Source organism: Tyto alba, unplaced genomic scaffold (assembly GCF_018691265.1).
Source record: "Tyto alba isolate M040663 unplaced genomic scaffold, T.alba_DEE_v4.0 Super-Scaffold_3, whole genome shotgun sequence".
Classification (NCBI taxonomy): Eukaryota; Metazoa; Chordata; class Aves; order Strigiformes; family Tytonidae; genus Tyto; species Tyto alba.
Window position 1 is genome coordinate 9,660,805 of NW_024881304.1, and position 22,983 is coordinate 9,683,787.

The 22,983-nt window shown below is 52.2% G+C and overlaps 2 protein-coding genes and 1 long non-coding RNA gene across 5 annotated transcripts in view; 2 read left to right on the plus strand and 1 right to left on the minus strand.

Moving 5' to 3' along the window:
• Positions 1–7,728, plus strand: part of QRICH1 (glutamine rich 1) — a 29,626-nt gene extending 21,898 nt beyond the window's left edge. For all 3 annotated transcript variants that reach the window (XM_042799840.1, XM_042799841.1, XM_042799839.1), the window contains 4 exons: positions 438–546; positions 900–1,051; positions 1,742–1,832; positions 2,624–7,728. In XM_042799840.1, the coding sequence (XP_042655774.1) occupies positions 438–546; positions 900–1,051; positions 1,742–1,832; positions 2,624–2,816 (545 nt within the window). In that variant the 3' untranslated portion in view covers positions 2,817–7,728. The remainder of the gene's footprint in view (positions 1–437; positions 547–899; positions 1,052–1,741; positions 1,833–2,623) is intronic.
• On the minus strand, positions 3,578–10,251 carry LOC116965544. The gene is made up of 2 exons (XR_004409463.2): positions 9,593–10,251; positions 3,578–4,271 (listed from the first exon to the last, which is right to left on the minus strand). It is a non-coding gene; the product is annotated as an uncharacterized LOC116965544 (long non-coding RNA).
• Positions 10,252–10,275: 24 nt separating this feature from the next.
• IMPDH2 (inosine monophosphate dehydrogenase 2) lies at positions 10,276–22,575 on the plus strand. Its single transcript, XM_042799843.1, has 14 exons — positions 10,276–10,475; positions 10,558–10,606; positions 10,720–10,821; positions 11,065–11,139; positions 11,586–11,792; positions 14,266–14,353; positions 14,940–15,139; positions 16,240–16,330; positions 17,057–17,152; positions 20,802–20,945; positions 21,163–21,307; positions 21,395–21,538; positions 21,925–22,008; positions 22,310–22,575. The coding sequence occupies exons 1-14, from the start codon at positions 10,378–10,380 to the stop codon at positions 22,329–22,331; spliced, it is 1,545 nt and encodes a 514-aa protein (XP_042655777.1). The 5' UTR covers positions 10,276–10,377; the 3' UTR covers positions 22,332–22,575.
• The last annotated feature ends 408 nt before the right edge of the window (positions 22,576–22,983 follow it).

Genomic DNA, 22,983 nt, shown 5'->3' on the forward strand with positions numbered 1-22,983 from the left:
ATTACTCGTGTCCAAATACATCACTTGGCACTGTGCGCTGACTAGGACTGCACACAGGGCCAAGAACTGATTTGTTACACTGGCCTGCCTGCTCTCACATATTATTGGATTAGGAGCATCTGCATTGGAGTAGAGCCATTAATTAAAAGCTGTTTAAGTGCATATTTATTTCTCTCTGGGCTGGGATGTATAGGCATATTGCAGAAATGTACTCTCTGCAGCTAGAGGTTGATGTATGTATGCAAGCGTTTCCTAACTGTACCTGCTATTTAAAAAGTTATTTGCACAGTAGTGAATCTTGACGTCGATGAGGATCTGCTCCTCCTCCTTCCCTTAAGATTTAGATGTTCTCCTATACTTACAGACTATAAAATGCTGCCTGTGTTCCTGCTGTGACTGTCTCCTGGCGTGATGCTGACTACTTCTGATTATTGCAGGTTATGTCCTATCCAGTCATGTAACAGAAGAGATGCTGTGGGAGTGTAAGCAGCTAGGAGCTCACTCCCCTTCCACCTTGCTCACTACACTGATGTTTTTTAATACAAAGTAAGTACTTGGGTCGTTGGGAATCCTGGGGAATAAAAGAACTTCAAACACCTTGAGAGGGTTGGTAGGAAACTGCTGCACTGATTAGGGCAAAATCATGAATTTCAAATGGTTGCACACAGAGCCCTTTTGCAGCCCCATCAGGCAAAGAAGATGAAGTACAACAAGGAAATGAGCTAGCAAAGGGGAAACTGAACTTGGTGACTGTTGTGGGCTTTGCTGGTGAACCAGTCTTTAACTTAATGTTGGTTTGAGCTTCAGCTGGCTCATGATGAGTGAAGAGAATTACCTCACTGTTGTGACTTATCACTTACTTGCCTCTGAATGTCCTGTGTTCTCTTCTTGCTGCTCAGATACTTCCTGTTGAAAACAGTAGACCAGCACATGAAGCTGGCCTTCTCCAAGGTGTTGAGGCAGACCAAGAAGAACCCTTCTAATCCCAAGGATAAAAGCACGAGTATTCGCTATCTGAAGCCTCTTGGCATACATCAGACAGGACAGAAAGGTAGTTTTCTTTGGGAATATTTACTTACTGGGCTTGAAGGAAGTGGATGAACCTGGAGATGTGTCCAGGTAGGGCCACGAGAACCCAAGGCTATGCCCATTACCTTCAGCCTAGCAGCATGAGTTTTCCGGGCAGTCTGTCTGAGAGTGCTTAGTACCTTCTAATAATAAGCCTGGGGACATACCTGAGGTGCATAGGGCTCACCAAGAGCTAAGGATAACTTTTCTTGTTACTTCTGTTTTTTACGGACAAAGGGACTGTTGGGTGTAAGTGCTTATGAATAGAGCGATAAACTTCTTTGGGAGGGCTTCTCTTATCTTGACTCATGTGAACCCATGTAGAATCCATATGTAAGTACAATCTGTCTTCTTAAAAGCGCGGACCCAGGATTTAGCTGAGGCATTGCAGTCTCAGTGGTGAGATTTCTCTCATTTTGGGCACAGGTGGAGGAGAAATGGGAAAAAGAATATGGATGGGATGTGTTGTTCAGTGGCCTTGGGATAAAGCAAGCTCTCTATAAAGTGCTTTGAGCATTTATAACCAGGTGCCTCTGCCCTGGAACAGCCATATGTCTCTTGCCAGCTCTTGCACGGTGACAAGGTGCTTCAGAGTGCTGAGGCTGTATGGCACTGCTCGGTTTGCTGTACTTACACAGAGTGTCTGACAGACTTCTGGGGGGCTGGTTTGTAGTTACAGATGACATGTATGCAGAGCAGACTGAGAATCCAGAGAACCCCCTGAGGTGTCCGATAAAGCTGTATGACTTCTACCTCTTCAAATGGTGAGAGCTCTTCTTCGTGTGTATGGTTGCTTGTCTTCTGTGACTGTTAAGATGCATCTTGTAGCTGGCCTAGTTTTCAGGGCTGTGTTTTAGTGCTGGCACAGTTTCTATATTTGCATAAATTTACTTAAATGGGAAGGGGCGTTGATGTGAGAGGGTGGGATTTACTCTGATGGCACATAAGTTGAATTTCTGTGGTATTTAAAGAGACAAATCCTGATTTGTGAACTGGCTGCCCTTAATCTCATACTCACTCCAGAGGTTTGCTGTGTTGGCGTGAGCATGCTGTTCTGCCAGTGACTTATAAGCAAGTCATCTGGAAGCATCCGCTACTTAAGTTGAGATTAGGGTCCTATTCAAAACTGCTTCTGAACAAAAATTATGACTTGCTATGGAGATTGGAGGGAGCCTCAAAGGACTTGCCTCCAAATTATGATGGTTCTGACAATTAATGTAAAACTTCTGCACAGATGGGTCTGCAGCTAGTCTGGGTGTGCAAAAACCCCATCCTTGCTTCACTCTGAAAGACCTCTAAAGCCATGTGTGTATTATACTTACCAGTATGGAATAAAAATCACTTTCTTGTAGTCGTCACCATGGCTTTTTAACTTTGGCGTGGCCAAAAAACTTTGGGACCACCGTTGCCCCTAGATGTAACTCCATACTACCTTCATGTCTCATCAGCCTGATGTTCACTGCCAGGAATTATGAACCCTGGGGTGAGGACAGTGGTGATCTCTCCCACCCAGGACATCCTGTTAGTCTGGTTATTTCTGATCTTCCTCATGCAGCCCCCAGAGTGTGAAAGGCCGGAATGACACGTTTTACTTGACACCGGAGCCAGTGGTGGCCCCCAACAGCCCTATCTGGTATTCCATCCAGCCGATCAGCAGAGAGCAGATGGAGCAGATGCTCACCCGGATCCTGGTGATACGAGAGATTCAGGAAGCTCTTGCCGTGGCTAATGCCAGCACCATGCACTAAGGCATCCTTCTTGGCTCAGAAGGGGTGGGGCGGGGTGATGGGGGAGGGACAAGCAAAGATAAATTGTACAGACTTTTACACTAAAGGAGATGCCTAAGTTTTTGGTTTTTTATTGGTGTAGTTATGAAGCCCTTTTAGGCTTCTTCTCTTTAAAAGAATCTAAAGGAAAACCTACCCATTGTGTATCCTACCCAACATACCAAACTGTTGGAAGCATTGGAGGCTGCATATTCCCTGCGAGCTGGGAGCTGTGGAAAGCTGCTGGTTGACTCTGGGTTTTTTTATGATGTAGAAAACATGAACTACAGGATTGGCCTGGATGGCTGGGGCCTCCGTCTCCTTGGAGCACGTGCAGCCTAGAGGGCGCAGAATGATGGATGGACCTGCTCAGCCAGTGGAGGAGAGGCAGGCATCTTTTCTTGTGCTTGGACATTAATTTGCTGTTATCTTGGAAGGAAGAGGAGAGAGTGAACTGCAATTGTGATTTATACAAAAAAAAAAAAAAAAAAAACACAAAAACAAAAAACAAACCAACGATTTCTATTCAGACCTTTAAGTGACATTTTTAGATGTTAAAAGTACAAACTTTACCACACTCTTCTTTTTTTGGCCTAACATTGAGGCCTTAAACCTTGAGGCTCCTGTGCCTGTTGGAATTCTTGTAACATACACTTGTGTATCATATAAAGATACCACCCTGTTTCTCTTATGTATTCTTACTCTAGTTGTTTATTAAGAATGACAAGCACGTCTTTTCAACATGCCATTGAACAATGTGTCTTTATTTGGGGAAGAGTGAGCTGTGAGGGTGGGGGGGGTCATTATACAAAGATCAGTATGCAAACTGGTTGTTTTCATCCCTGTTTGTGCTTTCCAGCTTGACTCCGCTGGACTTCTTTCACTCCTACAAATTAGGAAGGTAGAAGGGGATTAACTTCTGTTGAAGGACCTGAATGTCTGCTTGCTGATGGAAGCTCAGTGTCAGGCTAGGAACATGGGATCTGTGAGACCAGATCAGACTGCCCTCATGTTCTGTGGCCAGCCTGTGAGGCTTCTCCCGCAGGGCAAATCCCCCTCTCTCCACCTTTACAAACGCATCACACCAACGGCATGATGGAGGGGTGTTGGAGGGAAAAGGCCTTCCAGGAGCAGCACATGGCTAACTCCTGCCATTTAACAGCCTTTTCACAGTTTTTAACACTGCTGTGTAGCTTCTGGCATCGTTCATAAACCCCAGCCCTGTAGCCTTGCCTTGCTGCATCTTAAATGGTTGCTGTATTTTATATCATTAACAAATAGTCTGCTCTTTTGAAGCCAGCGGGTAGCCAACTGTGCTTGAAATGGGAGTTCACTCTAGCCAGGCTTGTTGTTTGTGCCACCAGCTTCTTGGATGCAGAGAGATGGCTCTGCTTCTTGAACTTGTCTTCCCTGCTTTCTCCATCTCATGTCCCTTTCCTGTTCCAAAATATATAGATATATATTTAAATATATATTGCAGTAAAAGAACTTAAACTTGTGTACAGGCAAGCAATTTTTCTGAAGCTTCTGTTGACCAGCACCTGTCTGTATTGAGAAGGAAGGTTTGCCCTCTCTGTCGGTTGTGTACAGTGTAAATGATGAGAGCAGCCATAATGTTCTCTGTCTTTGTGCTCTTGAGCAGTGTTGAGGTGCGCGGGCTTAGAGAGAGACTTCGAGCCGCTGATGCTTCATATTGATGTTGGTGTTCTTGAGGAAGCAGATGTGCTTGAGTTGGTTGTGAGTAGGCGTGGTTTGTTCCCTGTATAGGACTCTGTGCTCGAATAAGTTCAGGGAGGTGAAATAGCAACACACTGTTGTTTACCAATACCCATACTCTGAAGTAGACTCTTAGCTCGGTGTTTGCCCTTGGAGTTATGCCAGGGAAAAATAGCCTGGAGTTGGTGCCAAGATCTAAGTGGGTGAGTTGGGAAGATGGAACCCAGGTGGTGTGTAGTGCTGGCAACCCACACCCTCGGCTCCGTTCAGCCACTGGGAGCCAGTGGTTGCCCCTGGTAGGGTGGCTGTTGGGATCGCTAGTATTGCTTCCGCTCTCAGAAGCCTTTAATCCCTTCATCATATCTTAGCAACTGGAATGTTCACCTCTGGCCCTAAATTAAATATTTAAGGACATGGTTAGGGGCAAGCTCCCACTGTTTCAAGAAGCTAGGTGTACTTGTTGCTCAGGATGCCCAACAGGCGTGCACAGAATGGATTTCCCATTCTGCTGGGCAGTTTGTCTTGTCTTCTGAACACACTTGCAAAGATGTGAGAGAAACTGCAGATGCCTGTGCTGGAGTCCCAGTGTGTGCTCTGCAGGAGCACATGGGAAGCCAGCTCCAGCGTGCCCGTGCCTCCGTGTGCACCTGCTGCTTTGTCTGTCACCATTGGAAATGCGGTGGGTGTTCAAGTCACCTGTCAGATACACAGTGTGCAAGTTGTTTCATTGGGTGACTTTGGGAGTCACTGCTTACTCTAAAAATTGCCAGAAGCTGGAATAACTTGGCAGAATATTAGGGCAGTTCCAGGTGAACAGATACTTCATCTGAGCTTTCTGGGGAAACAGAATTCCATGTTACCTTGAAATTCTAGATTGTGTGCTTTCTTTAATACCCTTAACTGGAGGATGACCTAAAATCTTTGTAGGGGAAGAGTTCTCCTTGATCTTGGAGTATACCGCTTAAGAGCAGGGCAACTTGGCACATGGTGAGCTCTGGAGATCTCCTTATGATTGGCTTTGTCCTGACAGACTGAAGAGTTTCCATCATTTTTCTCATTGTTTGAACGTACGTAGAGGGATTTGCTGATGCAGAAGTGGACTGCTGTACTGCTCTGTACTGTCTCATCAGAATATCCACCGTGTTAACTTCATTCCCTATTTTTAGAGACAATCGATATACTGTGACTTAAGGATTATTTTCCTGGACCTGGCTTCTAGTCTGGCTCTCTGGAGCTAGTTTAAAAAGGTACAGTATTTCTTGAATATAAATACTATGTTCTTTGATAGTGAAGAACATGATCTGCTCCCTTTTAGGGGCTCATAGGAAGACGTGCACAGAGTAGCACAGAAGAGTGCTGTGGCTTAGGGTTGCTATCCAAGTTCTGGGAAATGTTCCCAGTCAAACATGTAAAATAGCTTTTTAACACTTTCCTATAACCAGCTTGACTGCTGCTTAAAGGGCATTCCCCCTCGGCTCCGAGAGTGCCAAACTGCTAGCTCTTGTATGCGTGTATATATTAAATGAGAACTTTCAATGCCCTACGCCTTGTATGAGACAGGCTGAAAATGCATCGATCTCTCAATAAATAAAGCTAAGAAGTCAAGCTGGAGACCCTGCGCTGTTGGTTTCGAACTGTGCCCATCTTGTCTCTGTGCTATGAAAGGAACCATAGAAAGCAGAGCGTGACTGACTATTGTAAAGCACCTCACATTCTGACATGACTCATATATTGTCCTATCTCTTGACACTAATAGCATTGCTTTCCTAAGGAAACTTGTAGCCTCTTACATACTTGTCATGGCACCATTAGTTTTTCATTTACTTTCAAGAGTTCAAGCATTTCCTCTAAGTGGTAATGGCTGAAGCAGTGGAGAGCAGACTCGAGAGTGGTTCCTCACTCCTGTCTAGAGTGGTGAATAAAGGGAGCGCTCTAAATAACTTCACAGGGCTCTCATCTGTTTGGATGCTTCAGCCCTCAAGATCTCCTGGATTTTTTGACAGGAGACAAGGTCTGAAGTAGTTCCTGAACCGTTCTGCCTTGGGCCAATGAAAAAAGACTTAATCTGATCCCAAATACGAAACCTCTTCTGCACTGTTGCTCCTAGGGCAGAAATTAAGGCAGTCTTGTTCTCAGCTGCACAAGGGCTACTGTCTACCTTGGTATACCTAGAATGGATTAGGCCGTCTTCAAGCCTCCTATGCTGTGATAAACACAGATCCAGAAGAGGCAGGAAAGAGCCCTCCGAGCATATGTGGGGTGGAGGACTTGCTGATACTGTAGTTGCTCATCCTCTAGCTGGTCTGAGTGCTGCTAGACATGGACTCAGCACAGTCCAACCAAACTGCATTCTCATCCAAGTTTAATAGTGACTTCCTTGCAATTCATGTTTGGACTCTTGAATCACTGTCCAAGTGGGATATAAACTGTCTTCCACCCTATATGGGGCTTTTCTCCCCATCTTCTTGCTGGAGCTGCTCCTCTCAAAAACTACAGGGAATGTACCTTATCCTGATGTTTCAGCCTGTTGTTTCACTGGTGCCAATGCATAGGAAAGAGCCCTTCTCAGCTCAAGCATCTTCCTACCTTAAGGAGCATCTCAAATCTTCCAGAAATCTCACTGACATGCTGCCCCAAAAATCTCTGAAGCGATTGCTGTGTCCCCTACTTGTCAGTTCCCTTTGTTGCGTGGCTGAAGCTCGGCGCTCAGCACTGCAGTCACTTTCCCTGTATAACTTTGTGCATGGCAGACACGTTTGCCTGCTTCTTCGTTCTCATTTGAGCTCATCAAAATGGGGAGGCAGATTGAACCCACTTATAGCAGCAATAAACCACGTCTGGAACTTGAGAGGGAACTGCAGGAGATTATGAGGTGGCGGGGGATGTCTCAGAAAGGCAGGGTCCTGTTGCAGCCCAGAGCCTCGCTTGATAATGAGTGTGCAGCCTATATGCAAAACATGTCTTGTCTGTCCCTCCCGTGTTGACCCTGGTCTAAACAGCACATGTGATTGGCATCCTGCAAAGTGACCTTCAGAACTCTCCAGTAGCTTTGCCCCGTGAGTAACTCACACTACAAATCATTTTAAAGAGATGCACTCAACTATTTTTTTAATTTAATTTTACTCTTATATTCTCTGCTCTTTGTAATCTGCTTGGAAATAAAATGTTTTTCCCTGCAGCTTTTGTTGTAGTCTGTTTGAGAACCATTAAACTTTGTCTGGTGTTTCTATTGGAACAGAAGCCAACTTGCCTGTTTACTGCTGTGCCCGTGCTCTAGCATACCAGCCGAGATCGGTGTGTGCCTCCCAGATAGGCTTAGCAAACCTTTGTTAGTGCTGCCCTTATTTAAAATAAAGGGTAGAGAGACCTGTTAAACTGATCTTGGTCTGGCATGATGCCTCCTGCTCTGCTGATCCTGTGACAGGTAATGCTGACTAGAGAGTGTGTGTCCTTGGCAGGTGGTGTTTTCCTTTGGAAAGGCTGCATTTCTGAACTCAGCCTCTGGGATGAGTATCTCGGGGCCTTGACTGGTTACTGCTTTTGGTGGTGTGAGCATAGACACATTATTTACTGCAAAGGACGGTGCTTTTCTTACAGCTCTGTAGCCTGAGCAAACTGCAAACAATGGGGAAATCAACTCTTAGCTGAGAATCAACCCAGGAATTATGTAAAGAAGTAAAACCAGGGTGAAATGCAATTTTCTGTAGCAGACTGTCAGGGAACAAGAATTGAAACCCTGTGAAGTTCAGAGCGTAGCATAACGACAGGCACCATTAACACGTGGCTGTAGGAAGGTGGCGTTGGTGTTGCCATTTGCAGTAGTAGTAACCGGATCACTGCCAAGCTCTTGGCTTAAAGTTTTAAGTGGCATTGTGGATCCTTGTCGCTGACTTGTAACTATGCAAGGGCTGTCTCGTCTTAGTTACCTGAGGGCCCCTGGAAGCCACACCATACCCTTCCTCACAGCAAAGGGAACATCCCTGCCCTGAGGGACGCGCCTTCCTTTCCTGCTAGAAACAAAACCACAGTCTGGTAGGAAATAACTGTAACTTTCAGAAGCTGCAGCCTCTATTCTGTGCATATTACTGCTCTTGAGATCAAATAAGCCACCGCACAGTCCTGCTTCTGTCCAGAGTATGGTTTACTTGCTTGGTTTTTTTCCCCCACCCTGTGTAAAGGCCAACATTAGCATATACTAAAGCTTAGCTTAACTAGTCTCTCTAAACGCTGTGTTGTCTTTTGCAGAACCTTACTCAGACTAAAACACGTTCATCCAAACTACAGGAGTGATCCTGACTGATGAACCTCACAGCGTACAGTGGCCATTTGCTTCCAAGTATTTTGGAGACCCGAACAGATGTCTCTGTTCATGTTTCCAGTGTCCTATAGCTGAGTAACACACTTTCTCAAAGCTACTTGCTGATCTTTGGACAAGGATTTAATCTATTGCAGTAAGATAGTTGAAGGTACGGGAGCACTGTTCTTTAGTTCCCTGAACTTGCATTAAATACTGTGTTGCCTTGGAGAGCCTGTCATGCAAGAGCAGGGTGAGAAGGGCTCTGGTCATGTAATTTCCCTGGTTTTGAGGCCAGATCCGGTACGTCATGACAAGCAAACCAACCATCAGAGGACGTTGTCCTGTAGCCTGCCTTACAGGGACGTTTCCTGGTGCCCAGATGGATCTGCAGGGTGATCTACAGATCATCTCACCCTGGAAAAAGCTGATCGCCGGTTCCCACAGCTCCTCTAAGGCAGATCAGAGTGTGTGCCTGTTCCCCTCCTGCAGGCACATACCTCCCTGCCCTTCCCCAAAATCCTCCCTCCAGCCGCAGCGCGGGCAGGGGGGTGCCCCACCGAGCCCCCGCTGTGCGCAGCCGCCCTCCTCGCAGCACTGCTGGCCCCGGGAAGGGGGGCTGCTGCTGGGCTGGGGTCGCCTCAGGCCCAGCCCCGCGGGGCTGCTGCCTCGCTGCAACAGCCCCTCTCGCCTCTGCCCGTCATTCCCCGCCCGGTGCTGGACTGTTGCCTCCTGCCCCTTGGCTTACGTCCTTCTCGCAGATCTTTTCCGTCTCGCAGAGTTGCTTTGGATTCTGCCGGTGTGTTCCAGCTCTGCGGCCGCCGCAGATCCAAGAAGCACGTTCTCGCCTTTCTATGGAAGCTGTTGGGAGGATCTAGTCCTCCCAATGATTCCCAACGCGCTGGGCCCCGCAGGCAGCGTCTTTCTGTGCAGGTTGTCCATGGCCAGTCTTTTTTAGGTTGTTTTCCAAGCACGTCACACCATACGGGTCGTGCTTGTGTAGGCAAAACCAGGGAGCATCACGGAGGACGGCATCGGGCCGTTCCGGGAGCTCAGCTCTCTCCGTATCGCTTCCTGCCTACGCATTGAGCTAGCTGCTTGGCTTCAACAACAACAACAACAACAAAAAAGGCCGGTTGTAGCTCGTGATGCCGGCACCGACCTCACGTCACCGGCTCGGCCGGTGTCGGGCCCGGTGTCGCGCTGGGCCGCGGGCTGAAGCCACCGACAGCGGCTGCCGGCCCTGGGCCCGCCGAGCCCGGCCCCTGTGTGTCCGCAGCCCCGAGTCCCGCCCGGGGCGGCCCCGCCCCCGTCTCCTCGGGACAACCGCCAGCGGGGACACCGGCGGCGCGCGGTGCCCTCCCGGGCGGGAGAGGGCGAAACCGGCGGCCGCTCTGGGCCGCGCTCTCGCTGGTATGGGGGGGTGGTGGTGGGGGGGGTGGGCCTGCGTGAACCCTCGCGGCTGCCGTCGGGGCGCGCGTGCGCTCGGGGGCGCGCGGGGCGGCGGGCACGCGGCGGCGGCAGGCCGGCACCATGGCGGACTACCTCATCAGCGGCGGCACCGGCTACGTGCCCGACGACGGGCTGACGGCGCAGCAGCTTTTCAGCTGCGGTGATGGGCTCACCTACAAGTGAGTGGCGGCACCGGCACCGGCACCGGGCCCGGGCCGGTGCTGTCGGTGACTCGTCTCCCCTCGTTCCCTCCTCTCCCAGCGACTTCCTCATCCTCCCGGGGTACATCGACTTCACGGCGGACCAGGTGGTGAGTGGCCGGGGCGGGGGGCTGGGGCGCGGGGGGGGGGGACAGGGACCGGCGCTGGCGCCGCCGCCGCTCAACCCCCCCTCCCTCCCTCCCGCCCCGCCGCTCCCCGCCAGGACCTGACCTCGGCGCTGACCAAGAGGATCACCCTAAAAACCCCGCTGGTCTCCTCCCCCATGGACACGGTCACCGAGGCCGGCATGGCCATCGCCATGGCGGTGAGTGCGGCCCGGCGGGGCGGGCACGGCCTGCCGCCGCCCCGGGAGGCGGGGGGGGGGGGTGGGGGGGTGCCCTCCGCCGGTACCGGGATGGCGGGGGTGGAAATGCCGTGCGCCGCACAGGCCTGCCTGCTCCGGGGTCACCTCAGTTCTCCAAAAACACCCCCCACCTCAGCGACCCCCCTCCTGGTGAAGAACCGGGTGGTTTTTGCAGCCGTTTCCAGCCGCTTTTGTGTTCCCCAGCTCACCGGGGGGATTGGGTTCATCCACCACAACTGCACCCCGGAGTTCCAGGCCAACGAAGTGCGGAAGGTGAAGGTGAGTGGCTGGAGCCGCCAGCCGCGCTCGCCCGGCGCTTCGCGGGCGGTGGGTTTGGCCCTGCTGAGGGAGCTGTGAGAGGAGACAGCGGAATTGGGCCGGATCTCGGTGTTTTGGGGCGGTAGCGCTGCCGCGCTTGCCTGCGCAAACCTCCTGCGTGTTAGGCACCATCCCCGAGCTGTGCGGATGTGAGAACTACGGGGCTTCCCGCTGTGGGAGCATTCCCCATGATTTCGGGAAGGAGGTTAGCCTGGGCACTCGGGAATATAACGCTACTTGGGGGAGCCTTAGTGCTGGCTTGAGAGTCACCCCGTCAGTGAGCCTGCAGCCAGGGTGGGTGATTGCAGATCTCTCTGAGCAGCCGCAGTAACCACCAGACACATGTCTGGCATCTGCTCGGTCTGGTGGTGCCGCCCAGCCTGGCTGCTGAATCTGCTTCTTTCCAGAAATACGAGCAAGGATTCATCACAGATCCCGTGGTGCTGAGCCCCAACGACCGAGTGCGAGATGTGTTCGAAGCAAAAGCTCGTCATGGATTCTGTGGGATTCCCATCACGGACAATGGGAAGATGGGGGGCAAGCTGGTTGGGATCATCTCGTCTCGAGATATTGATTTCCTGAAAGAGTCGGAGCATGACTTGCCTCTTGGCGAGGTAAGAAGGGCTGGTGAGCAGCTGATGGATGCGAGCGTTGTGTTAGGAAGTGACGTGGCTTGTGCTAAGGAGAAGGGCAAGTGCGTGGCTGAGGACGCTGCGCCAGTGGGAGGGAGCAGCTCCACGTCACCTCTGCGGGTCCATCTTTCCAGGGGAGAACGTCTCGTTCATTTACTCTCCCTCTGTGACTCCTGCAGTGCAGATAGGGGAGAGCGGCCGTGCACTTAGCCTTGGCGTGACTCCTCCGGTGGGGTTATCTTTCAGTGTGTGGAAGCCATCCTCTCCACAGCTGGTGTTCTCCCGTGATTCAGTAGTTAATTCCTGGTGCTGCTGGCTGCTGCTGTGGTCCCACGCAGCGTGCTGGCGCCGGCCAGGGCTGTAGCACCTGCGCTGAGCCCAGCAAGCCCTCCCAAGTGCTGATCTTCCTTTTCTGGACCACCTTGCCCTGTGGGTCTCATCGAGGCTATTTGCTCTTTAAAATAACCCCTTGAACTCGGAGACTGGCAGTTTAGCCTTTATCATGCTACACTGTCAAGCTCTCCTGGTACAGGAGAACGTTCTCTGCGATGCCGATGTTGATTCCTGTTAGTTCTGGCATTCCTGTTACACGAGCTGTGTAACCGTAGATCTGCGGCGCTGTCAGGTTACACCACTGGTGCCTCTCAGCCAGGCTCTGCTCTTGACTCACAACTATTTTTAGCTATTGCTGACCAAACCTGGTATCACATGCTCATCCCTGTTTGGTTTGAAATCGCCTATAAATACCTGTAACAAGAATTTTAAACCAGGAGTAGGTTATAAAAGTGCACAGGGCCCTTTGAAGCAATGCTGGCCCATTCAGAGGAGCCAGATAAGAATCTCCTCTCATCCTTTACGTGCATCATTCAGTGCTGCGAAGTTGGAAGCTTGCTGCTGTTAGCGTTCAGTGCTTGCCTCTGTCACCAGGCAAGGCTAGGGAAGTGAATGGTTTCCCAGATCTCTCCTCACTCGCCACCCAGCAGTCCTCTTGCTGGGCCATTCCGTCTAGCTCAGGAAGCTCGTGGATCCCACAGGCTTCGGGAGTATGTTGGGATATGTCTGTGATTCCTCAGGCTTTTCCTGACCTGGGTTCTGTCACAGAATTTTGAGTGGATGTGGGTGCGGTGAACCCCTCCCAGTACTTAAAGGGGGCTACAGGAAAGGTGGAAAGGGACTCTTTATCAGGGAGCATGGGGATAGGACGAGGGGTAAGGGTTTTAAACTGAAAGATTAGATTGATTTATATTAGATATAAGGAAGAAATTCTTCCCTTTGAGGGCAGTGAGACACTGGCACAGGGTGCCCAGAGGAGCTGTGGCTGCCCCCCCCGGCAGGGTTCACGGCCAGGTTGGACGGGGCTGGGAGCAACCTGGGCTGGGGGAAGCTGTCCCTGCCTGCGGCAGGGGGGTGGAACTAGGTGATCTCTAAGGTCCTTCCTAACCCAAACCATTCTATAGTTCTGTGATTCTCTTTTCTGATGCAAAATGTCTGTTCTTATGGTATAAGTAACTCAAATGTTGCCTCTTTTCCTTGTTGTGTGCTACTAATTACCTTCCTTGAGGGTTAGAGTGTTCCCTTTTTGCTTTGCCTGGCTTTCTCGAGTAACCTTTCACGAGAACATCCCACATGAACTTTGTGATCGCAGAATGCTGCAGGTGGGAAGGGACCTCCAGGTCCCTTGTCAAACCTTCTGCTTGAGGCACGTCCAGCTGGAGCAGGTTGTGTGATGCTGTGGTAGAGAGATTTCACTGCCTCTCTGGGCTGCTCTTCCAGTGTTTGACCACTGTTGTGGCAAAAGGGTTTGTTTTTTTGTTTTTTTTTTTGCAAACCACGTCAGATGTTCCCATGTTTCAGTTCATGTCTGTTGCCCCTTGCCTTTCTGCTGTGTTTTGGCGCTTGTTTGTAAAGAGTGAGCGTGGGTGGGCATGTTTGGATTGAAGCAACTCCTTTGCCCTGTTGACCTTGCCAGCAGCAGCGGTGTGTTATTCTGAGCAGAGCCCTTCCAGAGCCTGTGTGCTGGGGATTGCTGCTTGAAAATGAGCTTGTGGGTAGCGTTTCTGCCAGAGCAGCGTGGGACTCGAGCTATCTCCAGCCCTTATTTCCCTGTGCTGTATTAAAAGGGAAGGCTGTTTGGGTGACATCCCAAACAAGGGTCATCTGAGAGTTATCCCTTGCTTCTGGGCACTCTCCCTCGGTTTGCTGAGGCCTTCTGCCATCTTCTGTTTTCACTGCACTGATGGGCTTAGGGGCTGGTGGCTGCTGCTTGCATGGGGGCAGCGCATTGGAGGCTGTTCCTGTGTGTTTCTGGAGGTGTGTTGCTGTGCTGTGGGCTCCTTTGTCTGAAGAGCACTCCCACATGGCTGCTGCAGAGCATTTCACGTGGGCAGAGGGGTTTAGTATTTTCAGAGCAGCGCGAAGGCGTTCTTGTGACTTCTTATCTTCTCCCTCCCACTAGATTATGACAAAGCGGGAGGATCTTGTTGTAGCCCCGGCTGGCGTAATGTTGAAAGAAGCGAATGAAATTCTGCAAAGGAGTAAAAAAGGTACCTGTGAACGTCTGTGACGTGAGGGAGAGCCATGGAAGTGCTGGGCTGGGAGCAGTAGTGGGTGAATGTGGGCATGCATCCGTGTGTGGGAGGAACAGGGGAGGGCTGTGTTCCAGCACGAGGAGAGGACAGCGAGAAGAGAGTGCCCACAGCTCTCTGCCAGGGTACAGAGTTCACATGCGTTCATCTCAAATCTGTTGGAAGTTGAGGGATTCTTGGCAGGCCAGGAACTGAAGAGTGCCTGGATGTCCAGCCACACGTCTTCAGTTTTCTATCCCGGCCTTCACGTTTTGGCAGTCAGTTCAGCTCTGTTAGGGTTTGGTAGTTTGGCTTTTAACACAGTGTCATGGGTCTAATTATTAAAAAAGATGCACTTCTTGTGTGGTCGGTGTGAAAATACCGAGTCTTTCTCCAGTCTTGCAAACTCCTTGCTGTTTCCCAAGCCAGGGCTGTTGGCATCTGTGGCCGTTTCCACCTTGTACCAGTTGCTGCCTGCCTGGTGCTCCCGGTCTGCCGCACCGCCCTGGGCTAATGTCTGTCTCCTGCAGAAATCTGCAGTGATGTTCTTTCTGTTTGTTTCAAGGCAAGCTGCCAATTGTTAATGAAGATGATGAGCTGGTCGCTATAATTGCCCGCACTGATCTTAAGAAGAACCGGGACTACCCTCTGGCTTCTAAGGATTCCAAGAAGCAGCTGCTCTGTGGTGCCGCTATTGGGACCCACGAAGATGACAAATACCGGCTGGACCTCCTGGTGCAGGCTGGCGTGGATGTGGTTGTGCTGGTGAGCCACCCACAGGCATCACGTTGGCTTGGGGAGGTTGGGTGGGCTGGGGATCTGGTCTGAATGAATCTCTCTGTCAGTGGGGCAGCAGCGTGGCACTCACTGTCTTTGTTACAGGCCCTTTTGTGTTAGAATATGGCAGTTTGTTGACCTCTCGGTCTCATTCAGGTCTGAGCCCACAAACGAGGGATTCCTCTCGCCTGGGAACTTAGTTGACCTTGAGAGAGTATGTAGGGAGCATTGAAGCCCTGCAAGGCTAAGAAGAGAAACACTGTCGGTTAATACAGAATCTTATACAAATGCTTCTTGCAGCCTGCTGCCATTGTCTCTGATGTCCCTAACTAGTTTTGAATATTTGGCTTCTTTCAGTTTCCCTTCAGCTCTTTGGTGTTTGTTACTGTGTTATTTTCTTAACCTCCTGAGGTTCAGGAGTGGTCAGCCCAGAGCTGCTCTGCTAGTCTCCCCGTCTGGCCTGTAAGCTTTCGGGCACAGCCGTCACTGCCTGTATTTGCACATGGTTTTCTCATCGATTGTTAGCTTGCGAGTCCACCGTGCTCCAAGGGCATGGCTGAGCAGCGTTGCAGCTGGAAATGTTTAACAGACGCTGCGAGTTGGCCGGGTCACGGAGACTGGCAGGGCCTGAGCGCTCGGTGGTCGACAGCTGGTATGTCAGCTGCTCTGCTGTGCAGCAGGGTGAGATGCATCCCCCCGCCAGCCCTGCTGGGTTTCACGAGGAACGTTCACCGTTTCACCTGTAGTTTGAGAGAGGGCTGACAGCGTCCTGGTGGTAGAGCCAGATGGTTCTTACCCACAGCCAGATGTGCTGCTTGTTGCCTACTGTAGAAGCCACAGGATGCAAACACAAAGGATATTTACAATAACTGAAGTCTTTATGATAAACTGCCTTGCACAGGAAAGGTACGTTACTGTCTTGGCAGCACCTTCTCTGGTTCTGTGCTCAATTTGGGGAGTCATTTTAGCCACTTAGCCAGCTTAGCAGAGACCCCGGTAAGCAGAGTGAGGATCTGAGGCTCTTCTGGAGATGTGTTTGTAATCTTTTACAGAAATTCTGGTTGAAATTGATTTTCTTTTTGTTGCAGGATTCCTCTCAGGGGAACTCCATCTTCCAGATCAATATGATAAAATATATTAAGGAGAAATATCCCAACCTACAAGTTATTGGAGGAAATGGTAGGCATCTGTTGAAGACTCTTCTTGTCTTTAAATTATGTTTGTTTCTTAGGCATAGAGGGAGCTCCAGGGATGTGAATGAAACGCTCATCTTGGTAAATGTCCATGAACTTAAAATGGTTTCCTCTGGCTTATGGAACAGAGCAAGACCACTCTGCAGACACAGGGCAGTATCCTGCTGCTGCCACAGCTGCGAATATTTTGAAACCTTTATTCTGCAGCACAGTGCGCTGCAGTGCTCTGTAGCCTGTCACACATTAGCTTCTTTTACACAGCAGTTTAAAATTTTGGATAATAATGAATGTTGCTTAATGTGGAAATCTAATGGAAATTTTCCCTGCCTCTTGGCAGCAGAGCTCAGCAGTTCATGTCTTTACCTGGCTGGTGTTTTACTGGTGCTGCTGTTAACGTGTGCTCTGCCCTCCCTGTCTGGTGTGGCCCAGGGAGCGCTTGGCACCATGTGGTGACCTCTGCTACCTCAGCCTTTGGGTGTAAGTGTGTTGCAGAGTAGCCTAAGGGGCCTAAAGTCATCTCACCTGCTGGGGACAGAAGCTCACTGCTGCTTTTGCAGATAGGCCTGGTAGCAGCGGACAGCCAGGCCCGGCTCTGACCCAGGCTGGTGCTGTGGGTAGGGGATGTTTGCAGCCACGGGGGAAGCACCAGAGCAGAGCGGTGTCGCGCGCAAATCTGCTTGTCTCTCTTCAAACCAGTTTCTGCTCCCCACAGTTGTGACTGCTGCTCAGGCCAAGAACCTCATTGACGCAGGGGTCGATGCCCTGAGAGTCGGGATGGGCAGTGGCTCCATCTGCATCACACAGGAAGGTGAGAGAGATCAGCCATCTCCTAAATAGGCTGAAAACATCTGTTTAATAGAGATTCCCTGCTGAAAAGCAGCACAGCCCAGATGGACTTATGTTGTAAGGGCAGTGCCCAACAGCAAGCTGTCTTTCACCCCCTTCGTCCAGGATGTTCTTGTCACCTGGGTCAAACCTTTGGGGTGGCAGCAGCAGCAAAGGCATTTCCCAGTACTGACCGGAACTGAGTAGAGCAGCTGTGGCACACGTGGCTTTGCCCGAGAGGAGCCACTGGCTCGGTGTGGGATGGGGCTGGCAGGCAGCTCAGCAGGGAGAGGGGCTTACTGGATCCCCAGTGCTGAGGGGTGAAGTGCACCGGGCTGTCTGTGCTCCCCTTCCCTCTGGCAGCAGTGTGCGTGGTGCTTGAGTATTGGTCTGCTGGGCTCGATGCCTTTCTGCAATTTCCAGGCCAAAATGGGATTTCTGGCCATTGTCTCTGCAGTTAGTGAGAGCTTGTGTGGGGCAGAGACTGTGTCACCCTTAGCTAAAACGCAGAGAGGGGCGTCCCCGAGGCCTTGAGGACAAGCTTAGTGCCTCGTGTTTTGAACCTGGCGGGTGAGGTGCAGAGAGGTGATGTGAGGCTCCGCAGCCCACGAACACAGCCCCTCTCTGCTTTGCTCCTTGGTCCTCGCCACAGGAGGCAGCAAGAGGGCGGCTGATGGCTGAAGGCGCTGCATTAGCTCTGCCGATTCCAGCGTGGAGCCTTCAAGCAGCCCGGGACCTCGGCTGCTCTGCCGGCCGTGGGCGCGTTTCCCAGTCAGGGCAGTCTGTCTCGGGTGACCTTTCTAGGGAGGTTGTGGTGTCCTTGGGCTGATGCTTCCGTAGCTGGAGCAGAACCAGGACGCACATGTTCTCCTCTGGCTCCAAGGCAGAGGACCCGCTGAGGCACGCTCCCTTCTGCAGCGGGGTGAACACCTCCAGAGGGTGCCTCTCCCGGCTGCCGCGGGAGGTGGGGTTGGGTGCTGGTTTAGGGGAAGGAGCAGAGCAGAGATGGAATGTGGCACTTCACAGGAGATGTGGTTGCAGAACTCTTAACTGCAGCTGCCAGGGTTTTCGTCCCTCTTAGGGCAAGAACTCTGGCTCTCTGGGTTGGGGGGGGTCACCTCTGGATGGCTGCTGGCGTAGGGCGAGCATGTGCTGTGCACAACTGGGCCTGGCTGGCTTGGATCTGGCCTCTGGCTTGGCTCAGGCTAGGAAGGGTTTGCAAGGTCAGCTCTGTCCCACACCGTATGCTCTGCCTAGTAGCAGGTCACTGCTGGGGTCCTTTGTTCTGCTGCTGTTCTTCTGTCTCTAAAATGTGTGTGTTTGTTTTTGTTTAGCTGCTCCAAAGATCCCTCCAGACCTAAAGTCCCACAGCCCCAAATGCCCTTCTACTGTCACGGGCACCTATAGTAAGTCACTTGCCCTGTTCCCAACCCTAATTATGTGTCTTGAAGCAGGACCCTGATTTGGCTGCACATAGCCCTACTGCTTGTTTGAGAATAATTTAGCTGTAGATGCACTTGGGGTTTTGTGGCTTTGGATACTGGTTTTGAATCTAAAATGGAAGCTGAGAAGCCTTTCTGAATTCCTAAAGCAGGGTCTGAACTGTCAAAACTGAGGGCACTTGGGCCTATCCGCCCTTCACTCCAAAATCCAGTTAGGAGCCCGACTGGGCTTTCTGACTGCATCTTGTGGATCTCTAGCCAGGCATGCCCCTGCGGATCCAGTGCTGGGAGGTGATCCCTGAGCAGTCCTCGATCCTGCTCTAAATCTGGCCCCAGTTGTGGGGAGGTTGTGCACTGGCTAAGCTTCACTTGAAGCTCGCTCCCCTTGGGCTACAGAGGGACTTAACTGCCTACGGCCACCTTGGCAGCTGCATACCAGAACCACATCTTTCCCCGCTGACGCCTGTGGAGAGAAAGGGCTCTTCCCCTGCCAAGCACAGGGTGCAGCCTTGTCTGCTCTGTACTCCTCTGATGCTACTGGATCGAGCAGCCACCCAAGGCGAGCCTTGGGTTTTGCTCTTTCTCCTGCTTTTGATGAGCATCGAAGGGAAAGAGGTTTCTGTTGAAGATCCCAGAAGGTTTTCTCTTGAAGATGATCTTGTAGGGCCACCCTTTGCAGATAGACTAAAAAAGACAAACCCTCACCCAGACCACTCGGCGTGTGTGTGTGTGTGTGCTCTGAACCCTGCTTTGGAAGCCTGCGCTCTGAAGCTGTGGCGCTGGGCACTGGGACAGTCGAAACGGTGCAATGCTCCCAGGGGCCCTGAGCCAAGCTGTTCCTTAAAGGGCTGGTCTCCATGGTCGCTCTTGTGAGGTTTTTGCAGGCCCTGCAGTGTCTACGGCACAATCCCATAGAACCTGGACACTAGACCCTCCAAAATCAGGTGCTTCTCTCCACAGAGCTCTTCCCTTACAGCATTTTGCAGCTGCACCGTGGCCTGTAGCAGTGTGGTACTGAGCGAGACCATCTCTTTAAGACTGACGGCATTCATGTTATAGCTGGCAGACTCTCCCTGGCTGGCTGAGCCCTAGCTTAACGCCGAATTTTGTTTGATTAAAATCAGTTCTTTCACAATCTCAGCCTGGAGTCTGGCTTCCCTCTCTCAGCAGCTACTTCTGAGCTCCAGGAGTGGAGCAACTGCAGACTCCCGGCCTCGGCAAACTTCTGCCAGGGATGTGTGCTGCCAGTGCTGCTGCCAGGCAGGCTAAACACACCTGGAGTTCACACTCAGAAGTACTAATCCTGCATGGCCATCATCTTACTCAGCGTATTGGACTAACTGTGACTGGAGAAAAGGCTTCCAAATAATTGTGGGGAAGGGAAGTCTCCCTGAGAGAAGCTTATCTCAGCATACTTGCATGCCTGTGGCTGACAAATGTGTTACATGACGTGCCCTGTGCTCGTTTTCCCTCGCACAGTGGGAAGCCTCTAACTGCTACTGGGAAGAGCAGGTGACTCCGAAGCTAGTAACTCCCTTCCCATGGGGCAGCTAAACTTGACGGAATCCTTGTTACATTGCAGGGCAGGAACATAAATTATTTCCTGTAAGCCATCAAATCAACCTGCCCGTTTCCTTTTCCACTGCTGCATGTGTGTTTGTGTGTGTGTGCAAATGTGTATATAAATATATATGTATATATATATATATATACATGCCAACTCTCTCCCAGCCAGCTGCCTTTCCATGCAAGAAGCACGTTGTACAGCTGCTGGGTATATGGAGAAGGGGTCTGGCACCACTAGGAGGGACGGAGCGGTGGGCCGTGGCTGTGTGCCAGGGATGCTCCAGAGAGGGGCTTTTGGAGTTTGCTCTGCTTCCCTCCCAAGCTCCCCACACGTCTGCTGTGCACCAGGACAAGCCGCGAGTCTCAGCTGATCCCAGGCATTTGGTCAAAGACCCCAAGGCCACCCACAGCTTTTTGGAGTCGAGGGTCTGTGAGGCTGTCCCAGCAGGCATCTCCTGGGCATCTGCTTCTCTTGCAACTCGGCCTAGGGAAGGAGCATCCAGGGATTTGTGCGTTCCCGAGTGCTGGAGCATGTGTGTGCTGGAAGCCGGAAAGGGCCTGCTGGGGAGGGGATGTGCTGCTGCGTGGGAGCTGACCCTTTCTCTGCTCTCTCCCCGCCTGCAGTGCTGGCGTGCGGCCGTCCCCAGGCCACGGCGGTGTACAAGGTGTCTGAATACGCCCGGAGGTTCGGCGTCCCCGTGATTGCAGACGGAGGGATCCAGACGGTTGGGCACATCGCCAAGGCCCTCGCGCTTGGGGCCTCCACAGGTGAGCAGCGCAGCGGGCGGCCGGGTCGCGCACGCTGTAGGGAGTCTCCTAGGAAGGGTTTCCATACGGGATCGGGTTCTGGATAGGAGGGCGTGGACCTGCAGGCGGCTGGGGGTCCGGGGGGTCCAGCACAGCGCTGTGCCCAGGGACCCTGAGGGTTATGTGGCTGCAGCCTTCCTGCTGCTGACATGCTGTTCTTGGTGATCTCTTGTGCTAGTGATGATGGGCTCTCTCCTGGCTGCCACCACGGAAGCCCCAGGCGAGTACTTCTTCTCGGATGGAATTAGGCTGAAGAAATACCGCGGCATGGGCTCACTAGATGCCATGGACAAGAACTTGGGCAGCCAGAACCGGTATTTTAGGTAAGAGATGGTGCTTTGGGAGGCACCAGATCAAGCCTTTGGGGCTTCTCTGGTTCACAAACGTCCTTGATTTGTGCTCCCGTGCAGTGAGACAGACAAAATCAAAGTGGCCCAGGGAGTCTCGGGCGCAGTGCAGGACAAGGGCTCTATCCACAAGTTCATTCCGTACCTGATTGCTGGGATCCAGCATTCCTGCCAGGACATTGGTGCCAAGAGCCTGACCCAAGTCCGGTGAGTGCTTCCCCTTGCTTGTGCTCTGGTTGGGGGATAGTGCTGCCGTTTCGGGTCCCTGGGCAGGCTGTACCCAACCTGCAGCACGTTCTGTGTGGTCTGACCTCACTGTAGCCCTCTTCCCTCACCTCCAGTGGGCACTGTGTCATAGGTGTGCCAGCCCCAGGGATGCAGCAGCATGGTCTCTTGTGGCATGTTCAGCTGGCTGGGCTCGAAACGTTGGCGTTACCTTACTCTGCCTGGCTCTTGGGAGCTCAGAAAAGACCATTCTGGCCCCAGCTGGGAGAACCAGTGTCCCTTATCCCAGCTGCTCCGGCTGAACGTGGGCCAGAGTAGTGTCTTCCCCGGACTCTGGCTGGCTTGTGACGGGTGTCCTTCCCCCTCAGAGCCATGATGTACTCGGGCGAGCTGAAGTTTGAGAAGAGGACGACATCTGCCCAGGTGGAAGGAGGGGTGCATGGCCTCCACTCGTAAGTGCTCCTGGCAGGACCCCTGTCTCCCCGGGGTGGGCCTCGGGGGGGAGTTAAGCACACACAGCCATCCTGTGCCTCGGCTGCTGTGCCGCTGGCTTGGCACGCTGCGGGCTTCACCTGCCACAGTGCAGCTGGGCTGAGCCACGGCCTGGGCCAGCACTCCTCTCGCAGCAGGGCAGGAGCAGACGAGCTGCTGGCTGCCCGTGTGCCGGCAGCTGTTCCTAACTGCACCTCCGGGCCCTGCCCTGGGCGAGGCGGGTCAGTCAAAGCACCCTCTGGTTTGCTGCTCCCCTCGCAGGTATGAGAAGCGCCTCTTCTGAAGGAGGTCCGTCTGTGTCTGTCATCGTGCCACTTAGCCCTGCGCCACCCCGTGCGGGAGCTGCTCTTGCTGCAGACGTGCCATTGCTCTGTGGGCTGCGTGGAGCTCCCTGTGTCCCTTGGCTGCTTCATCACCACGCGGAGGGCCCACTTGCCCCCCCCCCCCGGAGTAGTGATCCTGGGCTGGTGGGTGGAGCCTTGCACGTGTTGGCCGTGTTTTACAATAAAAGAGGAAAATACGTGCAATGGGTGTCAGCCCGGAGTCCCTCTTCCTTCTGTACTGCCCTTGTTCGCCTTCCTTGGCTCTCTCCTTCACTTCCTGCACCCTGTCAGGAACAGCTCATGGCCCCAGACGCTGTGTGTGCTGGAATGGAAAGCCCTGAGACCGGGCTGAGCGGATAATGCAGTTTGGGGCGTTTAAAACAACCTTAGTGAGAGCAGAAGACAAGTGGCTGCTGGGCAAGAAAGCAAACGCATTTTACAGGGCTGCTGGCTACTGCTGGCAGCTGCCAAATCCTGCAGCAGCAGCCGGGCTGCTGCAGGACCCTGTGCCCTGTCCAGCTGCTCCAAGGATGAGCAGGTAGGTGTTTGTATGCATGTGCACACACACCCCTGGAAATGCTTGGTGCTGCCTCTGCTTACGTGCACCAGGCC